The sequence below is a fragment of the Schistocerca piceifrons genome, chromosome 2 (assembly GCF_021461385.2).
Source record: "Schistocerca piceifrons isolate TAMUIC-IGC-003096 chromosome 2, iqSchPice1.1, whole genome shotgun sequence".
In the NCBI taxonomy this organism is placed as follows: Eukaryota; Metazoa; Arthropoda; class Insecta; order Orthoptera; family Acrididae; genus Schistocerca; species Schistocerca piceifrons.
In genome coordinates this window covers 356689036-356714635 of record NC_060139.1, presented here as the reverse complement: position 1 = coordinate 356714635, position 25600 = coordinate 356689036, and the positions used below count along the sequence as shown (strand labels likewise).

General features: G+C 39.8%; 1 protein-coding gene across 2 annotated transcripts in view; it reads right to left on the bottom strand.

Annotated features, from left to right (window-relative positions):
* Positions 1-25600, bottom strand: part of LOC124777821 (Golgi-specific brefeldin A-resistance guanine nucleotide exchange factor 1) — a 311144-nt gene that overhangs the window by 209800 nt on the left and 75744 nt on the right. For both annotated transcript variants that reach the window (XM_047253343.1, XM_047253342.1), the window contains exons 10-13: positions 22858-23035; positions 22241-22356; positions 22021-22156; positions 14244-14395 (exon numbers count right to left, since the gene is read on the bottom strand). In XM_047253343.1, coding sequence (XP_047109299.1) covers positions 14244-14395; positions 22021-22156; positions 22241-22356; positions 22858-23035 — 582 coding nt within the window. The remainder of the gene's footprint in view (positions 1-14243; positions 14396-22020; positions 22157-22240; positions 22357-22857; positions 23036-25600) is intronic.

The following is a 25600-nucleotide window of genomic DNA, read 5'->3' as shown; positions in this document are numbered from 1 at the left end:
AAGAAGAAGTCAAATCAAAGAAGATATCTACTGTCTTTATCTTAACGTACAGTCCTAAAAGTGCCTTCTGTCCTGCATACATTGCAAATGTAAAAACACATTGTCTTGCTGAAATTCTTTAAGCCGCTATTGCATGATGATGCCATTTGGTACAAACCTTAAATTTGTATATAATATTAAGGCAATCACTTGTGTAAGCACAATGTTACTGTCTGGCAACATACACAGTCTGGCTGTATCGAGCTGGAATGTCTAACATCATTATGCAGACTTAAACAGTTCAAGATGGATAGTTTTTGCTGAATGTCAAGTGTACATAAACACATGTGGAAGCAGCTGAAAGAATGAATTATTCCTGCCACTTAGATGAGATTTTAAATGTATGGAAAATGATGCTTCATGCTAGCACATTATGTTTCCATGACTCAAACTGAACGATTAATAATTAACCAATATTTTCAGTTTGTGGCCACATGACAACAAACCTAAAATATTGAATACATAAAAATTACATCAAAATTTCATGTTTGATCTGTTACATAGCATTCTGTGTATCAGACCCTACTCTCAAGATATCTTTTTCACTGGAATTGTTTTCCAAAAACAGTCATGCAATAGAGTGTTAAAAAATTGCTAGATACAGTGGAATAAGGCAGATTTTATATGTCTCTTGCACCATGATAAAAGTGAGGGCTCATCAGCCTCTGTGCAAAGCCTGAGAAGGGGGGGTGGGGGGGGGGGGGGGGGGCAATTCTAAAAGTGGCAGCAACTAAGCTTAGTTATCCCACAGCGAACAGTATCTGCACCTTTTGGTGGGCGGCCCCATAAACTGTGTCATCACAATCAAGTTAGGATTGTACAAACACTTTATGAAACTGGGGCTGATGAACTATTTTTTTATCCACATTTTGTTAGATAGTAACTGCTGTAAAAGAGTTTTTCAGATCAATCAGGTGCAGCAATCAGATAAGTCTGATCAGAAAAACAGCCCAAATAATAACTGAATTTAATAAGATTTTAAATTGTTCGCTCAATCTAAATTCTGTGAGATTAATACTTAAAACAGACCTGCACAGATTTTTTTTTAAAAAAAAAATCAATAAAAAATAAAAATATATGGCCAATCCATATCTTTCTCTTAATTACTAGTTGCAACCGGCTTTCTGTTCCTGGAAAGCTGAAAGATAGGAAAATTCAAAAAATCATTGACAATGAGCCACCTCCAGCAAGGCAAGACTGTCAATAGGGGAGTGATATCTTCTGGATCCATAAAGAGAGACTACTGTGCAGCCTTGGTTCTAAGGGAAAGACACCATGACAGTTACCCATGTGCTCCAATTTCTTTCTTTTCCTTCAAAGCTAATGAGAGTAAAAAACAAAATGTTTCTCAAGTATGTTCACGCCTTCCCATGTTTGGGGAGAGGAATGTAAATAGCTTCTCCCCACATATCAAAGAACTATTCTATTAATTATTTGAAGTTAAAAAGTTCTAGACAGGTTTTTTTATCACCTGAGCAATGTGCTGTAGCATGATGTGATGGATTTTATTATTAAGAAGTGCAAAGTTCTCTGCCTTCAACATATCCGTAGCAAGCTCCCACAATAGGAATGGAAGGTTGCACGCTTTGTCATTTCTAAAACTGAAGTTTCGATTGCTTCTCTCAAACAATCACAGCAAAAGGCTCGATCTTAGCTTGCAGTGACAGGGCTTTGAGCAAAATGCTCCACCACAATTTGGGCAATGTCATTTTTACAAAATTGTTGAGGTTTTCATGGCCACTCACTGACATGTTGTCCATTGGCTTCTGTCTCAGGTTCTTCGCCAATGTTGATGGGACAGGTAAATATAATAATATTCAGCCATTAGCTTATCCCTTTGACAGCTTGAGGCGCACGACCACCTTGCCATACTGAGGCGGCTCGGACTACGGCGTAATCCAGGTACTTGCGCTAAGTCCTGTTCCTCGGAGCCACCACCGGGACCGGAGTGGCCCGCACTTCCCAATCCGTCCTGTGCTGAATACTTCTGGACTGATTACGTCTCGCGCAGAGCCAGCATGAATTTTTGGCAACTTTGAGCTCTAATATCTCCAGCAATAGTTTTTGTAAATAAATCAAATTTGGCCATTTTGTACAACTTCATGCGTTCTCTTAAGAATAATAATGCCATATTGAGTCAGAAAATTGTAGGTGAATTGGCCAAAAAAAACAGGCACCCGAAAAAACTTCGAAGTTTGGCTTCTTGCATCTCCTGGATGAATACTATGACAAACATGAAACTTGGAGTGTAATAACCTAACAATGCAAGGTACTCAAATATAAAGTTTCATTTGCGTAGCACTTTCCAGTATTGAACGAATTAAGTGCAACATTGATGATTTTGTAAAAAATCAATAATTCAGTATTTTCGTTCTGATTCTGCTAGAAAACTACGTTCTATAAAACATTCCAAGCTGTAAAAAATCGGCCTTGAAAACAATGTAAACTTCAGAGCGCATATCTGGTAGAGTGAAAGAATGATGAAAATGAAATTTAGAGTGCAATAGATTGACAGCACAAAGATATGGAATAAAAATTTTTTTTTATATAAAGATGACAGCAGGGTATATTCGATACTTCTTTTACAAATACTGTTTTCTATTAAGGCTTCAAAGCCACTCTCATTTGAACAACCAATTTTAAACACCCCCCCCCCCCCCAGAACAATGATTTAATTTCCAATATTGGCTAACATAGAGGAAAAGTAGTAAGAAAAATCGCACTGAGAACAGAGTTTTAACTTTGGCATGTTATTTCTCATTGATCAAAGGCACTTGAAATTGATTATAGAAAACAGGTTTTGTACAAGTAGAACTGAATGTGATCTATATTTGTACTACTCAGGATAAAAGAATATAACTGTCTATGTTATGTCTTAATAATTTAAATTTATCGTACGTAGATTACTATATAAGTTTTGTTATACTGGCACAATGTACTCGGCGTAATTACATCTACCACAGTACAGATATTGCGCCATCTCAATCGCCAAGTCCATTCATTTTCCAGCAAACTGCTACATATGAAGAAGTCAGGCATTGTTTGAATAATTTTACACCTGTTACATCTATTTCCCATCCTTTTCGATCCAGACTTTGGACAGACACTGGCAAAGTTAAAAACATAAATTTTTTTTTACATTTTTTAGTAATTCATTCAGAAGTGTCAAATATTCTCAGATTTAGTTCCAAATGATTAGTAATGCTTCTTTGTATGATAAGTCTCAAAGCAAGGTACAACACATAATGGAACGTTACAAGTTTTGCATTGGTATTTTTGTTTCCCGGTGTACTTTCTGTTTAGTGCAAATCACACATCTGCACATAAGCATATTTTTCTGCGAATGTTCACTGACAATAAAATCCAGAAAACGTCTCCCTGTGAATTGCAGAGTTTTCTCGTCATCGTAGTGCCTTCCCCTACCAGCTTTTTTTCCGTTCTGCAGCATGTTTTTCTACACTCTCCCTTATGAGAGAAAGGTGAAACTCTGAGTACCATTTTTCGCCCTGTTACCAACCAGTGGAGAGCATGAGCATTTATAATGTACAAATCCAGAATGCGAAAAAAATATTTCTAGTACCATTTCACAGTCTTACGCACTAATTCCACTGTAACAGTCAACTACACCCATACTCGAGTTGTAACCTACAATACATTGCAGTTTCTTTATTTTTTCGCCAGTATTTCTGTCACTCTTCGCTGTTTCACTCATTTGTGTTGTGTGACTTGTGGTCAACATGCACACTTCTCTCTTATCGCACCACTTGATAGTAAGGACCTTGTCAATGGACTTAAGCTCAGTTTCGCCCCATTTTAATTTCTTCCACAGTTTTGGCATGTTGTGCCCATTCTTATGACCAGTGCCACATGTGGTTGTTCCATGGTTGTGAAACTACAGGAACAGGTCCAAGCTGGAGTACCAATTATCGACATACAGAATATGACCCTGATCCAAATACAGTCCCATAAGAGTAGCCACTACATCGCCACTTTTCACTAAATTGTGGAAAAACAATTTCTGTTGTTGCACCTATATATACAACAAAATCCAAAATATACACACTCTGACAGTCAGACAGTACAAATGTCTTTATTATGAATTTACTTCGCTTGGTTGGAATAAATTGCTTAACAGATAATAGTCATTTGAACAGCATGAGACTTTCATCTACACAAAGCTTGTGATGATGACGATATGAATTACAAACTTTGTCAACAATTGTCCTTATTTTAAATAGACTGTCAGCTAAAGTACTTGCAAAGTTATCACTGAAGTATAGCATTCTCAAAAATAGACAAAAATGGTCTCTAGACATAATTTTGCTGAAAACTGGTTTGTTCAAAAGTGTATCTCTAGACCAATAATCAATTTTAACTTCTTAACTTCTTAACTTGTGCCATTAGAAGGCAAATGTCAACAAAACAATACATTTCCTCAAATCCAGAGTCTTCCCACTTTGACAGTCGAGAATTAACAGATTCTGCAGTATTTTCTCTGTAAACGTAAAAACGATTTGTTTCATCTGATATAAATTGCAACGGCTCTTGAGACAGAAATATCACAAAAAATGAAAGAATGCTTGGGTCAGTATCTAGTTTACATTTGTATCCTGAACTCGAGTCATCAAAGTAATGGTTTAATAGCTGGAAATTGGTTTCTTTCCTGTCAAACGTGTCACTGTCACTTTCTGATTCCACAGATTCAGAGTAACTGCTGACTGTAATTCTTGCTCTCCCCTCTGATGTAAAGGGCTGAGGACTACAGCTTTGAGATTCTGTTGGAGACTCATCACTGCTAGCAAAATCAGAATTCATACTCACTGTCACTCCTAGTGAGCATATCCAGGTCCTCTTTTTCTGTGCAACCATGGCACAGTCACATTTCTCCCATTAAAATAATAATAATAATAATAATAATAATAATAATAAAACTGACAAATATGTGAAGCAAAGTCAAATTCTGCAAAGAGGGAACACAGAAACAAACATATACGCATTCTCAAACTATACAGTCAGACCACTGAACAGCTACTGGAAGAGCAGAGTGGAAAGACAGCTCTGCGTTTTTACATGTCTGTCGTAAGGCAGATGTGACTTAGCGCGCCTGTACTCGTCCCTAGCAAAGGCCAGTGGCATGGTATGTGCCAACTCATCCTTAGCGCTGTAGGGAAACCCAAAGGCCACACTTAAACACGTCGGGTGTGAAAGGGGAACGGCAAGGCATGCCGAGTTAACAGGTCCCCAGCAGTCAAAGGGTTAATTCCAGCCTGTCACCAGCAACGGAGGATGAAGTTCTGACAATGACAGCCTTTTGGGCTGACAAAACCTCAGAGAAATCATCACACAAATGGCTTCTGCAGAAGCCAACAGGCATATGTCAATCTCACCTTTATTCGGTCAGAGACTCCCACTCCTCAAAATACATGCTAACAGGACATTTTGTAACTCCCTTCCCACAAATTATGACAGCCTTCTATACTATTGATGATTTAGTGAAATGATTTACTGAGTTCAGAAATTTCTGTTAATATGTATTCTTCATCCGTTTAAGCCTGATTGTAAAGCAGTGCTTAACATTAGGTTAATGAACAGGCTGCCTTCTATATCGTTCTGGAGAGTTTGGAATCAATGAGTCAGCAGCCAGGTGGTTATTTCACTTAATCCCATCTCTCCACTTTTTGGCTGTACAGAATCCCATTTATGTTGCTGACTACCGATCCACTGCTTTGTCTGGTATATGCATTGGGAAATTGTCACTAGACTTCAAATCATTAGAAACTTCCTACCGAGCAGGGTTTGTGAGGACACAAGAGCACAACAAGATATCAGTGATGGAGACAGGCAGCAGCTCTGCTGAACTGGCTGTTGCACCTCATCTTCATATCCACATGGGGCTTAATAGCTCCACCCCAAGGGCAAATGAACCTGGAGTCCAGTTGGGAATGCTCTAACTGAAGGCAGTAGTACTGTCATTATCACTTTTGTGTTCTTCAGAATCAAGACAGAGTGATCTGATGCTTTTCAGATTTTTGACAGGCCTACTCAGTCTACGCTTCTATGACCAGCACTGTTCCTCCTGAGAGGGTGGTTGCAACTTCATTTGTAACACATTCTTTAAGAGTTGTATGTCTGACTATAAGGGTCAACAATGGTCTCCAGGCAAAAATCTCCATTTAAAAAAGTTTTATTGTTTTCTCAAATTCTGCTTTGGTCACAGAACAATTGGTGACAAACATTAGTATTTTTGTAACAGTCTCCCAACCTTCCCCTTTTCAAATGTGGTGTTCAATCTTGAGACCATCTCCTGGAGCTTTTGTACTTTAATAAATGCTTAACACAAATACAAACAGTACAGTTGCACATACAGTTCAAGGTTTGATTGGTGGTGGTTAAGAGGCTAAATGGTAAGGTCAACAGTCCCCCTGTCAAGACATTCTTCATCTGGACTTAGTGACGTCTGTCAGAAATTTGACCAGATTATGAAAGTCTGTCTGAGTTATAAAATCTAGGCACTGAAAGCAATACTGATAGAAGATGTTAAATTACATGGGGTGGGCCATTACATAAGTAAGAGCAGACAACAGGTCTCCCAGGGCTCATCTGTAGTGAGAGAGACCCCACATGCTTCCAACACACCACCAATTGGTCTATTACAGAATAAAGAATACTTCCTATTAGGGAGATTAATAATAGCAAAAATTTGAAGGTAAGAAACATAGCGAACATTTGTTGGACGAACAATAATAGATCACAATGAGAAAACTAATCAGGTCTGCAGGTGGATGAGGCCACGCAAGTGTCCCCTGTTGCTCCGCATGCCTCTGCTGCCCCCGTCCCTCCCCTTGCCACAAATGACCCATCCCGACATGTTAAGGAGGGAAGCAGTACCTATTATTCACCACCCAAAAAAAGAGAAATAGGGTGTAGCAGAAAAAAAGCAATTGAGATAGAGTAAAATAGATATGACCTAGGCAGCTTGCAAAGGAGGTGAAATCAAGTGTTCCCCAGACCCAGCATGTGGTGGAACACACGCCAATCCCAACCACCTGCCCCCAACACAAAAGTAGTTTACAACATTTTATCTGACAATACCTACCACTTTCACAGAGTAAATGGAGAACCAGTTCAACAGTCCACAAGTTTTCAACCAATATTACAGGTAACAAATCTGGAAGACCATGTTTAACATGGACAGTCAGGAGCAGACAGCAATCCTCCAGGATGTGAGTACTGTCCATTAAGCTTTGTGAGAAGAATGTGAGGGTGGATCATTATGTCAAATAAGCCATGAATTAACCTGCTATGACAGATGTGGAAGTGTCATAAGATGATATAGATGTAGAGGAATTCCTCCTGAGGGGAACTGACGGAGGAGTACCATCCATCAATAGTTTCTTTGATAGTTTGATGTTAATTAGAGGGGGCAGTAGGCCATCAGATGTTGTTCCATCTCTGAGTATTCGAGTTATTTGCAAACTGCAGGCCCACACCTGGAATCATCAAAGTGAATGTTGGGCAAATAATTGCTTCTCTAGGCAAACAATCAGCCAGATCTTTCCCTGGAATACCTACATGACTTGGGACCCACAGAAAGACAAATGAGCAGGCAGTACCACTATAGAAAGAGAGAAAGTCACAAACAGCAGGTATTATAGACTGCTCACTGAGCCACTACAAACAAAAATGCAGTCTAGGAAGACCTGTTTAATAAAACATAGGGCTCTGTTAATGTTATCGGCTCCAAAAAATTTTCTGGAAACAACCACTGGGAAATATAAAAGCATCTCATTGGTTTTAGAGCCATCAGTGTAAATGATGGTAGCATCTTGATATTTCTGAAGAACAAGAGGAACGGATGCCAAAAGGTCATTGGGGCAACTAACTTCAGGACCTTGAAATACAAGGGTTGGAACTTTAATATTGGCAACTATTTATTTATAGCTCATACAAAATAGATACATGTTTCAAAGTTTTACTGACCTTCAGGGTTGTTGTTGTTGTGTGGTCTTCAGTCCTGAGACTGGTTTGATGCAGCTCTCCATGCTACTCTATCCTGTGCAAGCTTCTTCATCTCCCAGTACCTACTGCAACCTACATCCTTCTGAATCTGCTTAGTGTACTCATTTCTTGGTCTCCCTCTACGATTTTTACCCTCCACGCTGCCCTCCAATACTAAATTGGTGATCCCTCGGTGTCTCAGAACATGTCCTACCAACCGATCCCTTCTTCTAGTCAAGTTGTGCCACAAGCTCCTCTTCTCCCCAATTCTATTCAATACCTCCTCATTAGTTATGTGATCTACCCATCTAATCTTCGGCATTCTTCTGTAGCACCACATTTTGAAAGCTTCTATTCTCTTCTTGTCTAAACTATTTATCGTCCATGTTTCACTTCCATACATGGCTACACTCCATACAAATACTTTCAGAAATGACTTCCTGACATTTAAATCTATACTCAATGTTAACAAATTTTTCTTCTTGAGAAACGCTTTCCTTGCCATTGCCAGTCTACATTTTATATCCTCTCTACTTCGACCATCATCAGTTATTTTGCTACCCAAATAGCAAAACTCCTTTACTACTTTAAGTCTCTCATTTCCTAATCTAATTCCCTCAGAAATCACCCAACTTAATTCGACTACATTCCATTATCCTTGTTTTCCTTTTGTTGATGTTCATCTTATACCCTCCTTTCAAGACACTGTCCATTCCGTTCAGCTGCTCTTCCAGGTCCTTTGCTGTCTCTGACAGAATTACAATGTCATCGGCGAACCTCAAAGTTTTTATTTCTTCTCCGTGGATTTTAATACCTACTCCGAACTTTTCTTTTGTTTCCTTCAGGGTAGTCATCAGCATTGTGTATAACCTGTTGACATGATGTGGAAGTCTAAGGATACTCTTAGCAGTGCCAGTTGTGTTGACAGTTCGAGCGGCGCGGCCTTTTGCCAGATGAATTTGTAGCAGTTCTGAAGCGAATGCCACGAGATATTTTTTTCAGTTTAGAAATCTAGTTACACTTATGAGGACTTTAGTCAGGGGAGTGCAGTAGGTGGTACAGTACTTAGCAGCCTCATCAGTAAAACAAATAAGTAACAGCTTGCACTGTACGTGCTTCAACATTGTCCTGCAAAATAATATCAGGTCCTGCAGAAAGTGTCATCACTTCTGTCTCTATGCTGTTCATTTTTGGAACACAACCTATGACCAGCTTAGAACAGAAGTGACGACACTTTCTGCAGGACCTGACCATCATTTTGCAGGACAATGCTCAAGCACATACACTGCAAGCTGTTACTGATTTGTTTGAGTGATGGGGCTGCTAAGTGCTATACCACCTACTGCACTCCCCTGACTTAAGCCCTCGCGAGTTCAGCTCTATTTCTAAACTGAAGGAAACACTTCCCGGCATTCACTTCAGAACTGCTACAGATTCGTCTGGCTATAGACCACGCCGCTTGAACTGTCAACAAAACTGGCACTGCAAAGACTATCCTATGACTTCCGCATCGCTGTCGACAGGTTATACACAATGTTGGTGACTACTCTGAAGGTCAGTAAAACTTTGAAACCCCTATCTATTTCGAATGAGCTGTAAATAAATAGTTTCCACAATTAAAGTTCCAACCCTCTTATCTCGGTCCTAATTTGTGTCTGGGTACTAAACAAGGGAGCTGCAGGTGAGCGGTGTCCTGTAAAACACATGGAGCCCATTCTAAGGACATTAGCAGAGTGTCCCATCAGATTGCGTCATGGTGTACTGGTAATCCCACCCAAGGGTGGAAGTGACTGGGTCGATGACCCTTGCGTGCAAAAATAATTTGCTAGGTTGGATGATTGGGAAGTTGCTGTATGGTGACTGCATAAGTGAGCACGAGTTGATATCACTGAAACTGAAGAGGAAAAATTGCTGCTTTGGTGGAGAGATTGTCTATGGGACTAGTTGAATGCACCAGTGGCCAGGCTTATTCCATGATGATGGAGTGGGTCCAATAATTTTAAAACTGAAGTTGCCACTGAAACATTAACCTGGCAACCGTAGTGCAATCTGGATGAGACCTGGGTTCCAATAAATATGGAAGGGAGCAACATAAACTGCACTCCAAAAGGTGTGGGCAAAGATGCAGCCAGTCTTTAGTTGACAAATATGGCTCACATAAGCTTTTTATCAAAGAAGGGTCCCAAAAATTGGGTCTATGTCACAATATTCAAACAATGGATACCCATGAACATTTCTGGGCCATGAGGGACTATGGTATTATGACAGTGATGCACAATTCATGTTTTAGCGAGATAACTGCTGGAAGCTATGGGAAAGGGCTCCAGTAGAGGCCCTTCAGATGGCAATTTGTAGCTGATGTTCAAGGCAAGGCTTCAGTTTGGGAGCTGTACAAAGTGCACAAATTGCCTTCTTGTATGACAGAGTGACCAATGAACTGATGGAGATCACTAGCCTGTTCATGACAATTAGGAAGTGTGCAACACTCAGTACAGAGCCATGAGGGACAAGTAACCAGTATGGAGCCTCAAAAGCCCCAAACATGGAGGGTAAAAAAAAGTGACATGATGATAAAGAAAATGTGGTGACATGCCTCATACACATCAAAAAAAGGCTGCAATGATGTGCTGGTTACAAAATGCCTGTCACAGTACTGTTTCCCACCTAATCAGATGATTGGTTCTGCATCATGCTCCCAAAAACCATACTGATAGGGGGATGAATGGCACCATGATTTGAGAGCCCAGCACAATTGCCAGGAACCATCCTTTCAAGCAGTTTGCGGAGCACATTGCTGAGAATAATCAGTTATGTATGTTTCAATGGTTGATGACTTTTTGCCTGGTTTAAGGACTGAGACAATAATATTATCTCAGCATTGCGAAAGATAAACACCTTCAAGCATAATACAACTGAAATCCTTATGTTGATGGAATCTTTGAATAACATTCAGATGTTGGATCACCACAGCAATAACTGACACACTGGTACAAATACCACCATGAAGTAAGAGATCCAGGAAAGCTGATGATCTTTGATGGCCCAGAAGACTATGGATCTTGGCCTACACCTGAATTGCAGTGATCCCAGCAATTTTTCTTGCTGTATTTAATTAGATAGCAAGCCTTATTATTAGGTCGTTAAAAGTGAGGAGACTGGTCTGTGAAGGATGTTGCTTGAAATATTGTAGGTTCCTTCAATGATCCTGAATAGCTGTTGCAATGTGTCTGCTCTACAATAGCAAGCAGAGAGGGCATGTAGTAAGGCAATGTGCATTTCCAGCATGGAGACGATCACATCGGAGATTTTTCCAACAATTTTGTTGATGGAATTTACTGGGGGGAGGGGGAGGGGGGCAAAGATGATAACAGGGGTATACAACTCTCAGCTGGCTAATCAAATATATCAATGTGGTACCTGGTCTGACAGGTGATGATTAAGAGGTCCCAGAATCACTGGAAAGTGGTTGCTGTCACAAAGATTATCTGCATTGCTCATTGCAGTGGAGACAAGAGATTGGGGGAAGAGATAATAAGTCAACAGACAAAAATGTGCGATGTGCGGCACTGAAGAAGGTAGGAGTACTGTCATAGTGGTACATTCCCACAGAGGGTGGTGTACACATCCAAAATAGGAGAAAAGGGGAGAGAGGAAGAATTGTTAGATTATTCAGTTATTGTCTCAAGTAAGAGCACTGCCTTGAGGTAAACTTATGAATGGTGATTGCTGGAGTCGTTTTCTCTGCATTGCTATTGCTCCTAACACTGTACGGAGAGGAATCCACACACAAATGATATCTGTGTGAAACAATGTACAGATCCCTCCAGACATTCTCTCAGGCTGACTACAGTTCAGACAGAATGCATGATAATCTTGAATAGTTGTGGAATGGTCATCAGTGAGCCATGTTTCTTGAAAAGCAACACAGATTACAGAACAAGATGACATTAGTTGTTATGATTCAAGAAGGTGACAACAATATTCATTGCTGTCCCATTGGACATCACACAGAGTGTCCTGGTTACGTATGAGGAGCCCAAGAGTCATACCTGAAGATCACTGTTTATCACTAGTGGAGATGGAACATCAAACAAACATAGATTCCGACTTAGATGGCAAAGGAAGGGGGGATGATTTGGTGCCTGCGGGTCCACCAGTGTAGCCTCCTCCTCCTCCTCCTCCTCCTCCTCCTCCTCCTCCTCCTCGGCATTCCAGGTTCTTGTGAAGGCTTATCTGCTGTAGTGCAGGAATGGAAGAAAAGTGAGCAACCCTGGGCCTCCAGTCCATGGATCCTTCAGCCTCTGGCTGGTGTATGGTCTGATCTGTGTATCTCTCCAGAGATTTTTCTCACCCCTGACACTGGTACGCACTGGAGGAGGCTGCTGCTTCCCCGGCCAGGTGCGGGTTTTTGTTGCCACAAAAAGTGCTGCAGAAACAATGACAGTTGAGGGCCTATCACCCCCACAGTTGACCAGCAGGACTACTAGGTGTCAACTTCAAGTGAGTAAATACACCAGGTACAGTTGACAACCCACCACAGCAGTGGCAAATATCGATATCATTGAGATTGGATACAAACCATAATATTATCTGTGAGCTTCAAAATATTAAGAGCCAATCTGTGACCTCAAGTTTCATGGATTTTGCATTCTGTACATAGGTTAGTACACTTCAAGAATCAGGGACGGTGACCATTCCTGCAATTTGCAGAGACAGGTGGTATAGTAGATGGTGAATTTTCTTGATGTGATAGTCAGTATAGTCTGCAAAATGGGTCATAGGTATGCAGAGAAAACATATGATCAAAGCACTGGCATTTGAAACACTGGATTCGAGGTGGGAAACACAGCTTCACATTGCAGTCTTAACACACCATTTTGACCTTTTCTGAAATTGAACGCCCTCAAATGTGGGATGAATGCACCAGTCTGACTTCTCTCCAGGTGTTCATGCAGTTATTTGTCCATCTTTAGTATTTGCTTCCAGTTACAAATTTATTTCTTTATCATGTTTAGATTTTTATGGGGTGCAACAGTAACCAGTACACCACCAAGTTGTTTACAGGACAGTAACACCCAGGACTTGGTGGGATTTTGTGTCTTAAGATGGAACCAATTCATTATTTCCCAAGGGGTGAGAGTTCACCAAATAGGTTTTCAATAATCACCACAAAAAAATCATTGGCGTATTAGAGAAAGAACCTTTCTTCTGTTCCGGTGCAAACGAAAAACTGAGGGGAATAACTATCTGCAAATCATTTGGTTTTGCTTTTCTCCTGTGGTTCCTATGTTGTAAAGACCACCACCAAATTGTGGTCTGTCTGAAGATATTGCCGGGACCATGCAGCCACCAGCTGATAACTTTGGTTGTTTCATGATGCCAGAAATCTGCCATGATGCTATCTCATCCAAAGAAGGACTCTCCCTAACACATACCACCCAGCCAGAGCAAAGACCATGTGGCATGACGGCCACTGCCCGGAAACCCAGTGCTCCCAAACACACAGACAACTACGCCTCGGCATGTGCAGCAAGGTGACAGCTCAGCCATCAATAGAGTGAGCCCTGGGCAGTCAGGGGGTTGCAACTGTATGGGTACCTGATGATGCCCCACATGGATTGGATATTGGGTGACCTTCCCCGCACAGTCCACATAATCTGTTAAATTTTGAAAAAGTAGAGGTCAAACCCAGATGTTGAGACTGAACGAAAGTTAACTGAAGTATGTGGTCAATAATAAGGGAACAAAGTGGGAGAAGCTGAAATCAATATCCTTCGATAAGGCTAGGTTGTCAGAAGGGAATCTGTTCTAGAGAATAAGTTTGACAATTTGAGGAAAGATATAGTCAGTAAGTAAAATTGCAGCACAGTATAGGAAGAAGTAATTCAATGGCTTTGGACCCCATGCTCACCACATACGTAATCATCCATGCAAACATCAATGTTTGTATTATCACATTCTACTGCAGTCTGGAGGACAAGTTTTCCTGCGAGAAAAATCGCAATGGTATCGACCTTAAGCCAAGTAATGGATGGAGGAAGCATAACTTATTGGCAAACTGATCTGTGCAATGATATAGGACTCATTTAATTTATTACACAATATCTCTTTTGAAGGATATGTTTCATTCAAAATGTTGTGAAATGTAAGGAACCACTAAGTATTTGAAAACAATTAATAATTCTTTTAGATATCTCCGACTATACCTTTTTCTTATGTTTGATAGCCATCAACTGTTCGTGACTTGGTATATTTTCAGATATTTTCTGTCTTCCAAATCGTGATGTATGTTGGCCATATTTCAATATTTCCGCTGCAGCCAGTGACTCTACATCTGAGACAATGTCAGATAAACCATCTGGAAGTAAAGAATTAATTCAAGATCACTTTTTTAATACCAAGACATAGCTTAATGGGATAATAAGCAAGACAAAAACACAATTTCCAGGGCATTTCAGTGAAATGTTTTTTTGTCTTTTGCAGATTGTACCTTATGTTTAGTAACTGTAAGTAATTCATTCAATATTGCTTTTTTCATGGGTAACAGGACTGAGAAGCTGATAATTTATGGTTACAGATTTTAGATAATATGTTAAGTATATGGTAATATGTTAAGTTTCAGAAAAATGTAAGTGCCTTTCCAATACAAAACAAATACATTGTTTGAAGCTGCAATAAGGAACTACTATCTTTTTCATAACCATATCTTTGTATCAGTGACTGCTGCACGATAGTAACATGCATTACAAATTTTTGTTTTTGCAAAAAAGGCTTGAACCTAGTAGGTAACTCATAATCAAATAATGTATTACTGGAAAATATATCCATAAATCATATTTTCAACCTTGTAAACTTCTCTACTGTTTATGACACCTCAAAAGTGCACCTCATTACCACAACTGTATATTTATCATGTTTTATATGGCATGTGTAAACATGGTGCTCACCTCGAGTCACCTAATTAAGTTTGACAAGACACCTCCTTCTGAATCTGAAACTGTCATATATTAATTTAAATATAAAAGAAATGCAGTAATTTTTGTTGGTCAGTTCACAGATTACCGAGAAAATACATTTGTCTACCTTCGTAATTGCTCTCTACCTTAACACACCACCCACACATTTAGTGCCTTCAGAAGGGGACCACATGGCAACTGGAATTTTGTAATTCTCTATATTTATGGTACTTGAGATTCAAAACTCAAATAGCAATCTTCCAAAGCACTTTGATGTCACTCTCAAAAATTCTTGAGAAAATTGACTATGGTTTTCTCTAAGCAGTTTCAATTCATTAATGTTACGAAAGTTTTGGCAGACTGCATTGCTCTGGCAGAAGGACTCGGGACTAGTAATCGCTTGTTCGATTCTTGTGTCCATCATTTTTTTTTTCTTCATTTTTTCATTCAATTTGAATAACTGTATTATTTAAAAATAAAATTTGTCAAATGTATGATTCATTATATCAATATAGCAGCCCTCCATGAGACTGGATTCCCAGATGAGTAAGCCATGGAATCTGAAAGATATAGAACATATAAAGAAAAACCTGGCAAGAGTTGTGGAGAATGTACACTTCTCGAGGACCAGTCTTGCAGTACACCACAAATGGATTGCAAGCATATTTGATTTCTCCTCTCCCAAATGTGATATTGCTACCTCAGTATCCTGCCAGATTGCTCCATGTCAATGAGGCCAGCTCTATCTAGGCATGTATGACAAAGTGGGCTTCTTGACAACACAACCCAGACAAATATACCTGTGCCTCCAACCAAACTAAAGATCACTTGCACTCTGAACTTGTCTCTCATCACACAATGTCAGATGTATTCTGTGCAGACACCAGACTGGGCTTCTGACATGTCTACTGCCAACATCGTGCTGTGCTTCAAGCCTTCCTGACTCCGACTCTAGCGACAGCCCCATTGCAGTTTCCACACCAGCTGGTGAGTCGCACAGGATGCACCTTATGATAGACACAGTCATGGACCTGCTAACCTGATGCTCTCAGGCATCAAACTGGATCCACCTTGTGGGGATGTTAGTGTGCCCAGGTACCTAACATTCCATTGACTTTGGGGCTGTCTGGTTTCTGGCCACCTCAGCAAGACCATCCAGCCAGCTGTTGCCAGCATTGCAGTCATCACATAGCCTCAGTGGCCCCCAGCCAATGGGCATTGGCCAATTTTACTGAAAATAATGTGTTGCCAATAAAAGCTGTTTAACTTCTGGCTTCACTATCGCACAGACCCGAAATTACCCATTCCCAGAGGTCACCCACACTCCATGTCATCATGGCCAGGTGGACATCCTGCTATCCGAGGGTGAATACATAATGGTCAGTAACCCAGGACGACTACATTTAGTATCAGAAGTGTGACTGGAAACCAGTGAGACATTATAGGGTGTAGGTCTACAATGAAACTTTATTATGCTGAGTGCAGTACCATTTCTCACACTTATGATTTTGGTGTCGATTCCTTTTCTGTTAAATAATTTCCTTGTATTGTACGCACGGGCCATGCAATGTCCAAATAAGCAGTAGAGAAGGTTACACGATGTAGGCAGTTCACACCTTACTAATTCAAATGGTATATATGTAAGCAAACAATATGGAATTAGGCAAGCTGTTAGAGGCACTGAGGGAACATCGGACGGAACAGTCTTCATTAATTATGGCAACACTCATCCTCGAAGCTTGCACTGCTAGCTAGTCTTTCCTTTTTCTAGTACAGGAGGTTAGGGTGTTTTTGCATTCGTTGATAACTGGTTAACTGCTAAGCTGGGTTGGCGGTCAGAGGAACAACTTGCGTAAGGCTAAATTACATCTGCCAAGGGACATTAGGTGTATGTAATATATTTTGAGAAGTTACGGAACGCGCCAACATTTGAGAGTCTAAGGGCAGGATTGTTACAATAATACAAAAGGAAGAACAGCTAAAGGTCGCATAGGAAAAAGTTGACCAATGGGTCACGTAAGCATAGAGCACCCATTCAGAATTTAATGAGAAAGTTTAAGAAACTTTATGTCAAAATGTATGAGTAACAGATAGCGATGGGAGTGGAGACAGAAACCTAAAAAGGGGTCTGATAGATGGACACAGGATGGGAATAGTAACTTTCTGTTAAAAAGTAACTGGAGCTCCAGTGTTGCCACATAGGTCTCCCAGTGAATATAAGAAAGGCTAAATGTGTCTCATGAAAGAATTTTGCTTATAAGGGTTATTGGATGGAAGGAAACAAGTTTTTATTTGATGCTGATTTACAGGTGTCTGTGTCAAGTCTGGGCCTCATGGGGAAAAGGAGGTTGTGCATGCCGTGATGTTAAGATGAGTGGGTAGAACAAACATGTGTTCGCTATTTTCAGTGACACCTAATTTTCAGGTTGGGCTAAAAATTTCTGGGCTCGTATGGAAACACTGTCCCATGCAGGTGATGGTTAATTCACAATCTAATGGTTAGATTTCTTGGTTAAACATCACACTGAAATTGACCTTTATCAGCACAAGGTAGAAATCAATGTAACAGTGTTCCATCTAGGAGAAATTCTGACAATGCCACACAGCTGCAAAGTCCATCTTTGGTGCAAGGGGCACCATTTAAATTGTGTGCAAGGGAAATACGGATCAATTTGCACAGTAATGTACTGCAAGGTGCGAGAAAACTACAGTGCAAAGCATAGAAACTAACTGCTGGTAAACATGTGTAGTCAAGCGACTGCAGAAGACTGAGGAATTGGTTAACGCACGGCGTTTTGTACACAGGAGGGGGTTACATGCACAGGAATTAGATGGTGAGCAGATAGGACCCGTAAGAATAGAAAACTTTGAGGCATGGTGTTGTCTAGAGGGTTGATTATTACCGATTTAGAGATACTTGTGGAACATGAGTTGGACAGAGCAAATTCGGGCCCTAAACTTAAACAAACCAACAGCTTAGCTTCATTACAATAAAAAGGCAGAGCACTTGAAAGCAACAGAAAGGTCAGGAATGTAGCACTTAAAAGAGTTTCAGAGTCTGTTTTGTCCTCATGGACCATTGCCAGCAACCCTAGTAAAAGCACAGAATCCCAAACAGAATGAACCATCTGTGTATCATAAACCCATATTGTATGCCTCATCACATACAACTGGTGAGTGAGGAGTTTATTAACCAGCAGTTGCGGGGTGGCGTTATTGAAGAAATCAGTCCTTGGTACTGGTGGTGATCATCCCAAAGAACATTTAGGATGGTACAAAGGCATATTGTTTTTGTTATGATAACAGCTAAATTTTTAAGCTCTTGGTAAAAGACACTTATCTGAATATAATGGAAACTTTGGTTAATCAGTAGCAATGCAGATATTTTTCTAATGTACTGTAGACTGGGAGAAAGTGGAAGTTCAGGATGACCATTGCAAGCTATTTGCAATGCAACTACAATTCACTGTGCACAATGGACTGTTGTGTAAGAAAAAAAAATTAAAATAGTAACAGACCTTCTGCTGTGGTTCCAGCTACAATGCAGGAGGAAGTATTAAGACAGGCACACATCATGTGGTAGCAGGCCATGGGATTGTGGAACAACGGAATGACATGTTGATGAGTAATTTTAGAGTTGAATAAGGAGATACGACGTAGGACAGCATTTAAAATAATCTGTATTATATGTTCAACTTGCTGAGTTAATTCACCAATGTATTCTATTACAGAGATTACCAAAAGCAAGCAAATCATTTTATGTGGTTCGATTGGACATCTTGAGTCCTCTGGGCAAATGTCAGTGGGACAGTGTTGCATGTTAACAGCGACAAATCACTTTTCACATTATGTGGAGATGATAGGTACCATGAATAAACAAGCCGATACAGAGGCACAAGCAATGGTGAATAATTGGCTGTTAAAATTCAGAATCCCAAAGATTTTGATTGCGGACCAAGTTACTAACTTCATGTAGGAACTAATAAAGCAAAAAGTGTGTTACACCTGCATGGAAATAGCAGATCAGAAAGTGAGCACAGGATGATATGAGAGATGTTGAGTTCCTATGTTGAGTCACCGTAGCAACTGGGATTTGCTATTACTTTACAGAGTTGCAACACACAATTCGAAAATCCATGAGGGTACAGGTCTGTCATCATACAATGTGGTATATAATCTGTAGATGATATCACCATCCAAGGGGAAAGGATGGTAAATCAACACAGAAGTTTGCAAAAACATTACAGATGGTATGGTGCCAAGTGCAGAAAGGAAACAATGAATACTTGGAATGGCAAGAGCAAATGGCACAACAAAATGCCAAGTTGCCAAAGAACATGTAGGACAATGGGTGATATTGAAAGCCCTTATACCCCAAAGAGGAAGACTACGAAGTTTCGCAATTGCTATTGGCGTCAAAACCAAATAGTGGAGATAACATTGGCAGTAAATGTGACATTGTAACTACCTGCGTAGCGAGTAGTCATCCATGTAGGACGTAGGACGTATCTGACCCTTTCAGGGTGCAGCAGAAGCTTTGCCATCACTACTGGCATCGGTCCCAAGAAAGGAGGGAGGGGGTAAGAAAGGAAAAAATGGAACAACAGTTTGAGCAAGCCACTACTACAAAGTCTGTGCATACTTTGTCATACGCATGAAAACACAGTGTTACGCCAATATAAGGAAAAGAGAAAGTTGGTTGAAGTCACTCGCAGAGATGGCAACAAGAGACATGGCATTATTGATGCTGCTGCACATTTGCAGCAATAGAAGGGAGATTATGTTTATCATGTCCATTTTCTGCACCTCGTATGATGTTCCATAGTAATGAGAGTATGTGCAGTTAATGATGTGCAAATTATGAAGGGATTTTATTTTCATTTATTTATATATGTAGTTTGCTTGAGAATGTACAAAAGTCTTTGAGCACTGGATGGGTACAGCAACCACTGTCTAGCTGTGAAATGACATCCAGATGATGTTGATAGATGGCAAGCAACAATGCTGATTTGAGGTTATAATGTGTTTATGAATTTCATTCTTGTGGTATATTAATAGTTAATTGTGGGATATCATGTGGGTTGTTTATATGGACTGATTCCAGTGTCTTGTTAATGTAGTAATTTTTTTTCTTTATGGCAGGGAATGGTGTTTGCTTATTTTGCTGTATGTACACAGTGAGAGTAAAGCATGAGCATGAGTACTTTCATATTGTAGATTTAGGTGAAACAGTGGAAATGAAAGTAACTTATGGTTGTTGTGACAGTTGAAAGGTTTTGAGGTACAGAGATTTTGGCATGTGTTTGATTCACAGCAGGGCATAAAGAGAGCAATAATGGATCATTAAGTTGACAGCAGAAGAGTTGTGTCAATACCAGAAGGAACGGGTTCAATACGCTCCTCCATGGTGGGTCAAACTGTCATGGGAGCAAGCCAAATGGAGCTATTCCTATGGGGAACAAGTATGGAGGGATGCCCTCAGGACATCCCTGCCACTTAATCATATTCCAAAAAATTAGGCCGCACTGGGTCTACTTGATGTATGACGCGATCATAGCTATCACTAATTACTACAAGCAAGGGTGCACAATGGACACAGAGTGGTTAGAACTATGGGGTAACAGGTTACTGCTGAATGGAATTAAACGTGACATCTTGGGATTGACTTTTCAGCTTTCCACAGCAATAACAGGGACTATGGCATTGAATCCGATGTATCCTCTACTCCTCTACTGTATCTGCCAGACAGTCCTTTCAGTACTTTACAAGTAAAAGTTAACCTACTTAAATTATACCCTTAGTACCATCACAAATTCCCTCAACAAGCTAATAGCAGCACAGAATGAGCACATTAACACAGAACAGTTGGTCCACCATATTCAACAGTACAGCATCATAACGTGGTAATAGGAATATTATCCTCAGGAACTTTTTTAATCTTGGTAGACTTATATGACACAAAGAAGAACTTCTTGAACTAACACCACCACCACCACCACCAACACCCAGCAAGAATCGGGGACTTGCACCGTGGACTTGTCTCTTGTCACTTGACGTTAGACCTGTTCCGTCCTGTCATCAGGCTGGGCTTCTGTCAAGTTTGTTGACGGCATCATCTCCCAAGACCAATGCAGTCCCCACACCAGCTGGTGCCCCCTTGGGTTACACCTGCTACTATACACAGTTACAGACAAACTAGTCTGATGTTTTCAGGTGTCAAACTGAATCCATCCAGAGGGGGTTGTTCAGCATGCACCAGCACCAAGCACTTCATTGACTTTAGAAATCCTTAGTACAACCCGGCCAGACCAAGCCCAGCTAGCCACCTCAGGTACTGCCAGCAACATTAGCTGTTATCACCTCACTGCTGTAGGGATATGGTGTTACAGCCAACCTAAGCAAGTCCAGCCAGCTGGCTACTGCCGGCATTGCACTCAGTGCCTACTGCCACTTCGATACCCAAACACAGGTGCTTGTCAACTCTGCTGCACACAATACGCTGCCAATTACAGCTGTTTACCTTCTCAGAACATTTTTTGGGCCTGCCTTCACCATGAACTTGACATTATCAATTCCCTGAGGTCACCAATACTTGACATCCTGATGGTCAGGCGCCACCCTGCAATCCTTTGGTGACTATGTAATGGTTAGTATCCTCGACTGCTAGAATCAGCTTAACTCCTGACGTAAGTGAACTGAATTGTACACACTGCCAAAAAGGAATGGTAGTATGTAAGAGAGAAGGCTTTACTCATTTGATTAGCAACATTATTCTGCAATACCTCAGTTTATTTTCTTCAGTTTTGATCTATCATCAGATAAATGCTCTTTAACAAAAATAACTCACTGTTCTAGAACTGCTGCGAATTTCCATAAGGGAATTTAAAAACTTTTGCAGTGATGAGCTAATGAGAAGATGAGTGTAATCAGTACTGAAGGCACCAAGCAAGAAATCATTGTATTATAAACAAAGAGACTGTTACCAGAATGCTTGACTAACTGTAGTGATGATATACAGATGACAAACCTGAATGCTGTCTACCATCTTGTTTTTCATTAAGAATACGACTATAACAATGGGCTTCAATCGAGTCTATTATTGTGAGAAGTGCATCCAAAGAAAGCAGGTGTGTGTTGTAAATCCCAGACACAGGAAAAGCATTCTGAAAATGAAATTATACAAATCTGAGCAAACATAATTATACATATTACCTCTTCATAAATAATTTTAATACAAATTTATTCACCTTTGACAAGAGCTTTGTAAGATCTTCAAAAAGATTCGGTGAATATAAATCACAATCATAATTAAGATATAGCTCTGTTACAAGACCTGGAATCCTCCACAGCTGGACAATACTTTCTGCAAAAACACAACAAGCATCAATAAGTAACTCAATGACATGGTACTTCAAATAATTACTTAGGTATAAAAGATTATCAACAAAATTGAATTGTAAAGAAATTTAGGTAGAAAAAATTTACGGAGAGAATTCAGAGTCAACAACAAAACACTACCTTCCAGAACAAGAGATTCCCTCATTATGTACAGGAGACTAAATGGTTTAAGGAAGCAAGACTAATCGAATATACAAATTAATCAGGATCCTGAATCAAATCACTGATTTACTTGCATTCCTTTACTCTTTGAATGTGTGCACCTATAACTAATCTTTCATTGTTCTCATTTCCTCCATAATTTTCTTGTGTTTCATCAGATGAACCTCTGATCCTGAAAGCTAGTGTTTAATTGCATGACTGAGTGCCTGTCTCTGCTGGTAAACAGAAATTCTAATTAATTGCATCTGACTGAAATCTTAAATTTTGTACTGCAGAGCATCTCAATATGGTTAAGTTAATTTACCTAATGCCATTTCTTTCTGTTCAAATGAAATCTTTTGAGAAGTTGCAATAATAATATCCATAAGCCTACTCAGGTACAATTCCAACTGGAACTTCAGATGTGTACGCAGAGATTCAAACAGCAGGAATGACACTTGCAGTACTGCAGCAAATATTGAGAGGCGTTCAGTGCTCAGTAACTGGAAAATTAAATATTATTTTATTATAATGAGAACACACAAATAAAAAAATATATTATTCATACAACATGTAAGCTGAAATGGATACATCAGATGAACAAATCCCTTATCAATGTAACGTAAGGGAAACAGGCACCTGGTACATGGAGGAAGGGCAAGCCAGATTTTATTGTCACTCACCACAGTTTTTACAAGGAAAACAATATTTTGTTTAATTCAGGTTGCTCACACAAGTCAACTTACTAGTCTTTCTTTAGAAGGCTACTGTATAAAAAAATGATTTCACTACTATCACTCTAATGTTAATAAAGTCTTACGCATATTTTAAGAAACAGATTTCACCAAGATAGTCAAATTATTTACAGTCAGAAGTAACACTGACGTCTGTTCCATTACACTGAAGAATCTTTTACAGATGACTTGCAGAAAATGTTGAAGTATCAGGAACATTTTTAAGCCATTAAATGACATAAAACATATTATGAGTCCGTGATCACAACAGCACTAATTAGTGCAATGTTCAGTCTTTATTATTTTTTAATAATTCTGCACATCTTCGGTGGCCATGATAGAAATCATCTCTAACGTTCCTGATTTAGGTATGGTATTAAGCCCAGTTCAGCAACACTGTTCATGAATGATTTACGAAAATCAGTTTTAAAGTACGATGAACAACAGTGATACTAGTGCTTCTGGAACATCAATGGATCTACAGCTGATGCATTATGAGGAGCTGCTGCCAGATGGTAAGTGGTGGTTTCCCAGCCTTAACACTGAGGTGTAAGTGTATGTACCCAGCCTGATCCCCTTACAATGAATAGCATCAATGACCTTAAAGTAAGAGACTGGGACATGATGAAAACTTTCTAAACCTTTCTGAATGTTTGAAATTTAGAGTAGCATCACTCTTTTGTACAACTTTTAGATTAAAAAGACAATTACAACTATTATATTACTCATCCAGATAGCAGTGCATGTTACAGCACCACTTCCAGGAAGGGGAGGTGCACTGGCCCTGGATCAAATCTGCTCAGTGGGTTAACTACAAAGATTGGTGTGCCAGCCAGCCTGGGTGTGGTTTTCAGGTGGTTTTCCACATCCCGCAAGGCAAATACTGGGCTGATACCCAACTCCAGCCTCAGTTAGATGGTTCACATACACTTCAGAAACTTTCACTCATTTTCTCATGAATAACATTATACGCAGACAGATGGGGTACACACATTCCATCCCGGATCGTAATTTGGTGGTGACAGGAATAGCATCTGGTCATCCCTTAGAATTAACCATGCCATGGCACAAGAAAATTATTATGATGGTGGTGGTGGTGGTGGTGGTGGTGGTGGTGATTATTAAAACCATTATATTCCCCCTCCCACACACACACACACACACACACACACACACACACAATTTTAAACAGATTGCTGGCAGTAAGTGGCATGTTGCTATTGCAGAGTTGGAGAAGGAACAAAAAAATAGCAAATCATCACCAAATAAGGAGTGCTGTCTACACTCCTAAAGTGGACATTGTACTACTCGTGACAAAGGCGTACAGACTACTCTTTAAATATTCCATTGAAAAATACCATTATCTAATTGAAATATAGCAGACAAAACTTCACCAAATCACTACCTTAAAAACCACAGATATATACTCGATAAGGACTCTTGATACTTTCTTCGAAGCATATAGCTTTACTTACTTTGTTATAGTAATACTACAAAAAAATAACAATTCACATTCCTAACAGAATAAGTAAGTCTGGTTATATTACACTCAACAGTTCTTTACAAATTAGACAGACTGAATATTCAGCCAGACAGAATATTCAATAACTAATCACGTCGATACCGAGTTTTACATTCCGAGAGATTTTGAGAATCTAAGAAATTCTGATTCTCCTAAAACAGGGGAAAAGTGAAGGGGGCATTTCTCCTTGGATATATGCATTTTAGGGCCAACAAAAGCTGCTACAGGGATATATGGCACCCACTTAAAGATTTGGTTTCCAGGGATACGAACCCTCCACATGGCTGTATTTAAATAAGTATTCCTGAAGAAGATTTTTTTCCATTGTTCTACAGCTCCACATACAATAACTACCTTCCCAGGGATATCTTCTCCCCATTTTCCCCTTAAGTATTTCATGAATTTTGATTTTGTCTTTATAGTTTGGCTTTACACTTATTTCATAAAACGGACTCCCGGGAAGGATGATGCTCAATACCACTGACGAAGACAGTGACAGAGCTGACGCAATTTCTGTGCACTGTTCAGAATTCGGAAAAGACTGGACAGAACAGAGTTTGGATCATAACTTGAATTCACCTGGGAAGGCTGCAATGAAAGTGTTTCACACCTGACAACAGAACGAACACCATTTGCAAAAAGAAACGTCAAAATTCACATTACAGCTAGCTCTTGGCAGATGTTTGTTGGTGACACAATGTTAAAACCTAAAACAATACACACAGACAGAAGGCCACAAACAATTTGGAAACAACACCTGGTGGATTTTTATTTCCAAGTTATATTCATTCCCTGGAATGAAGGAAGGAAGA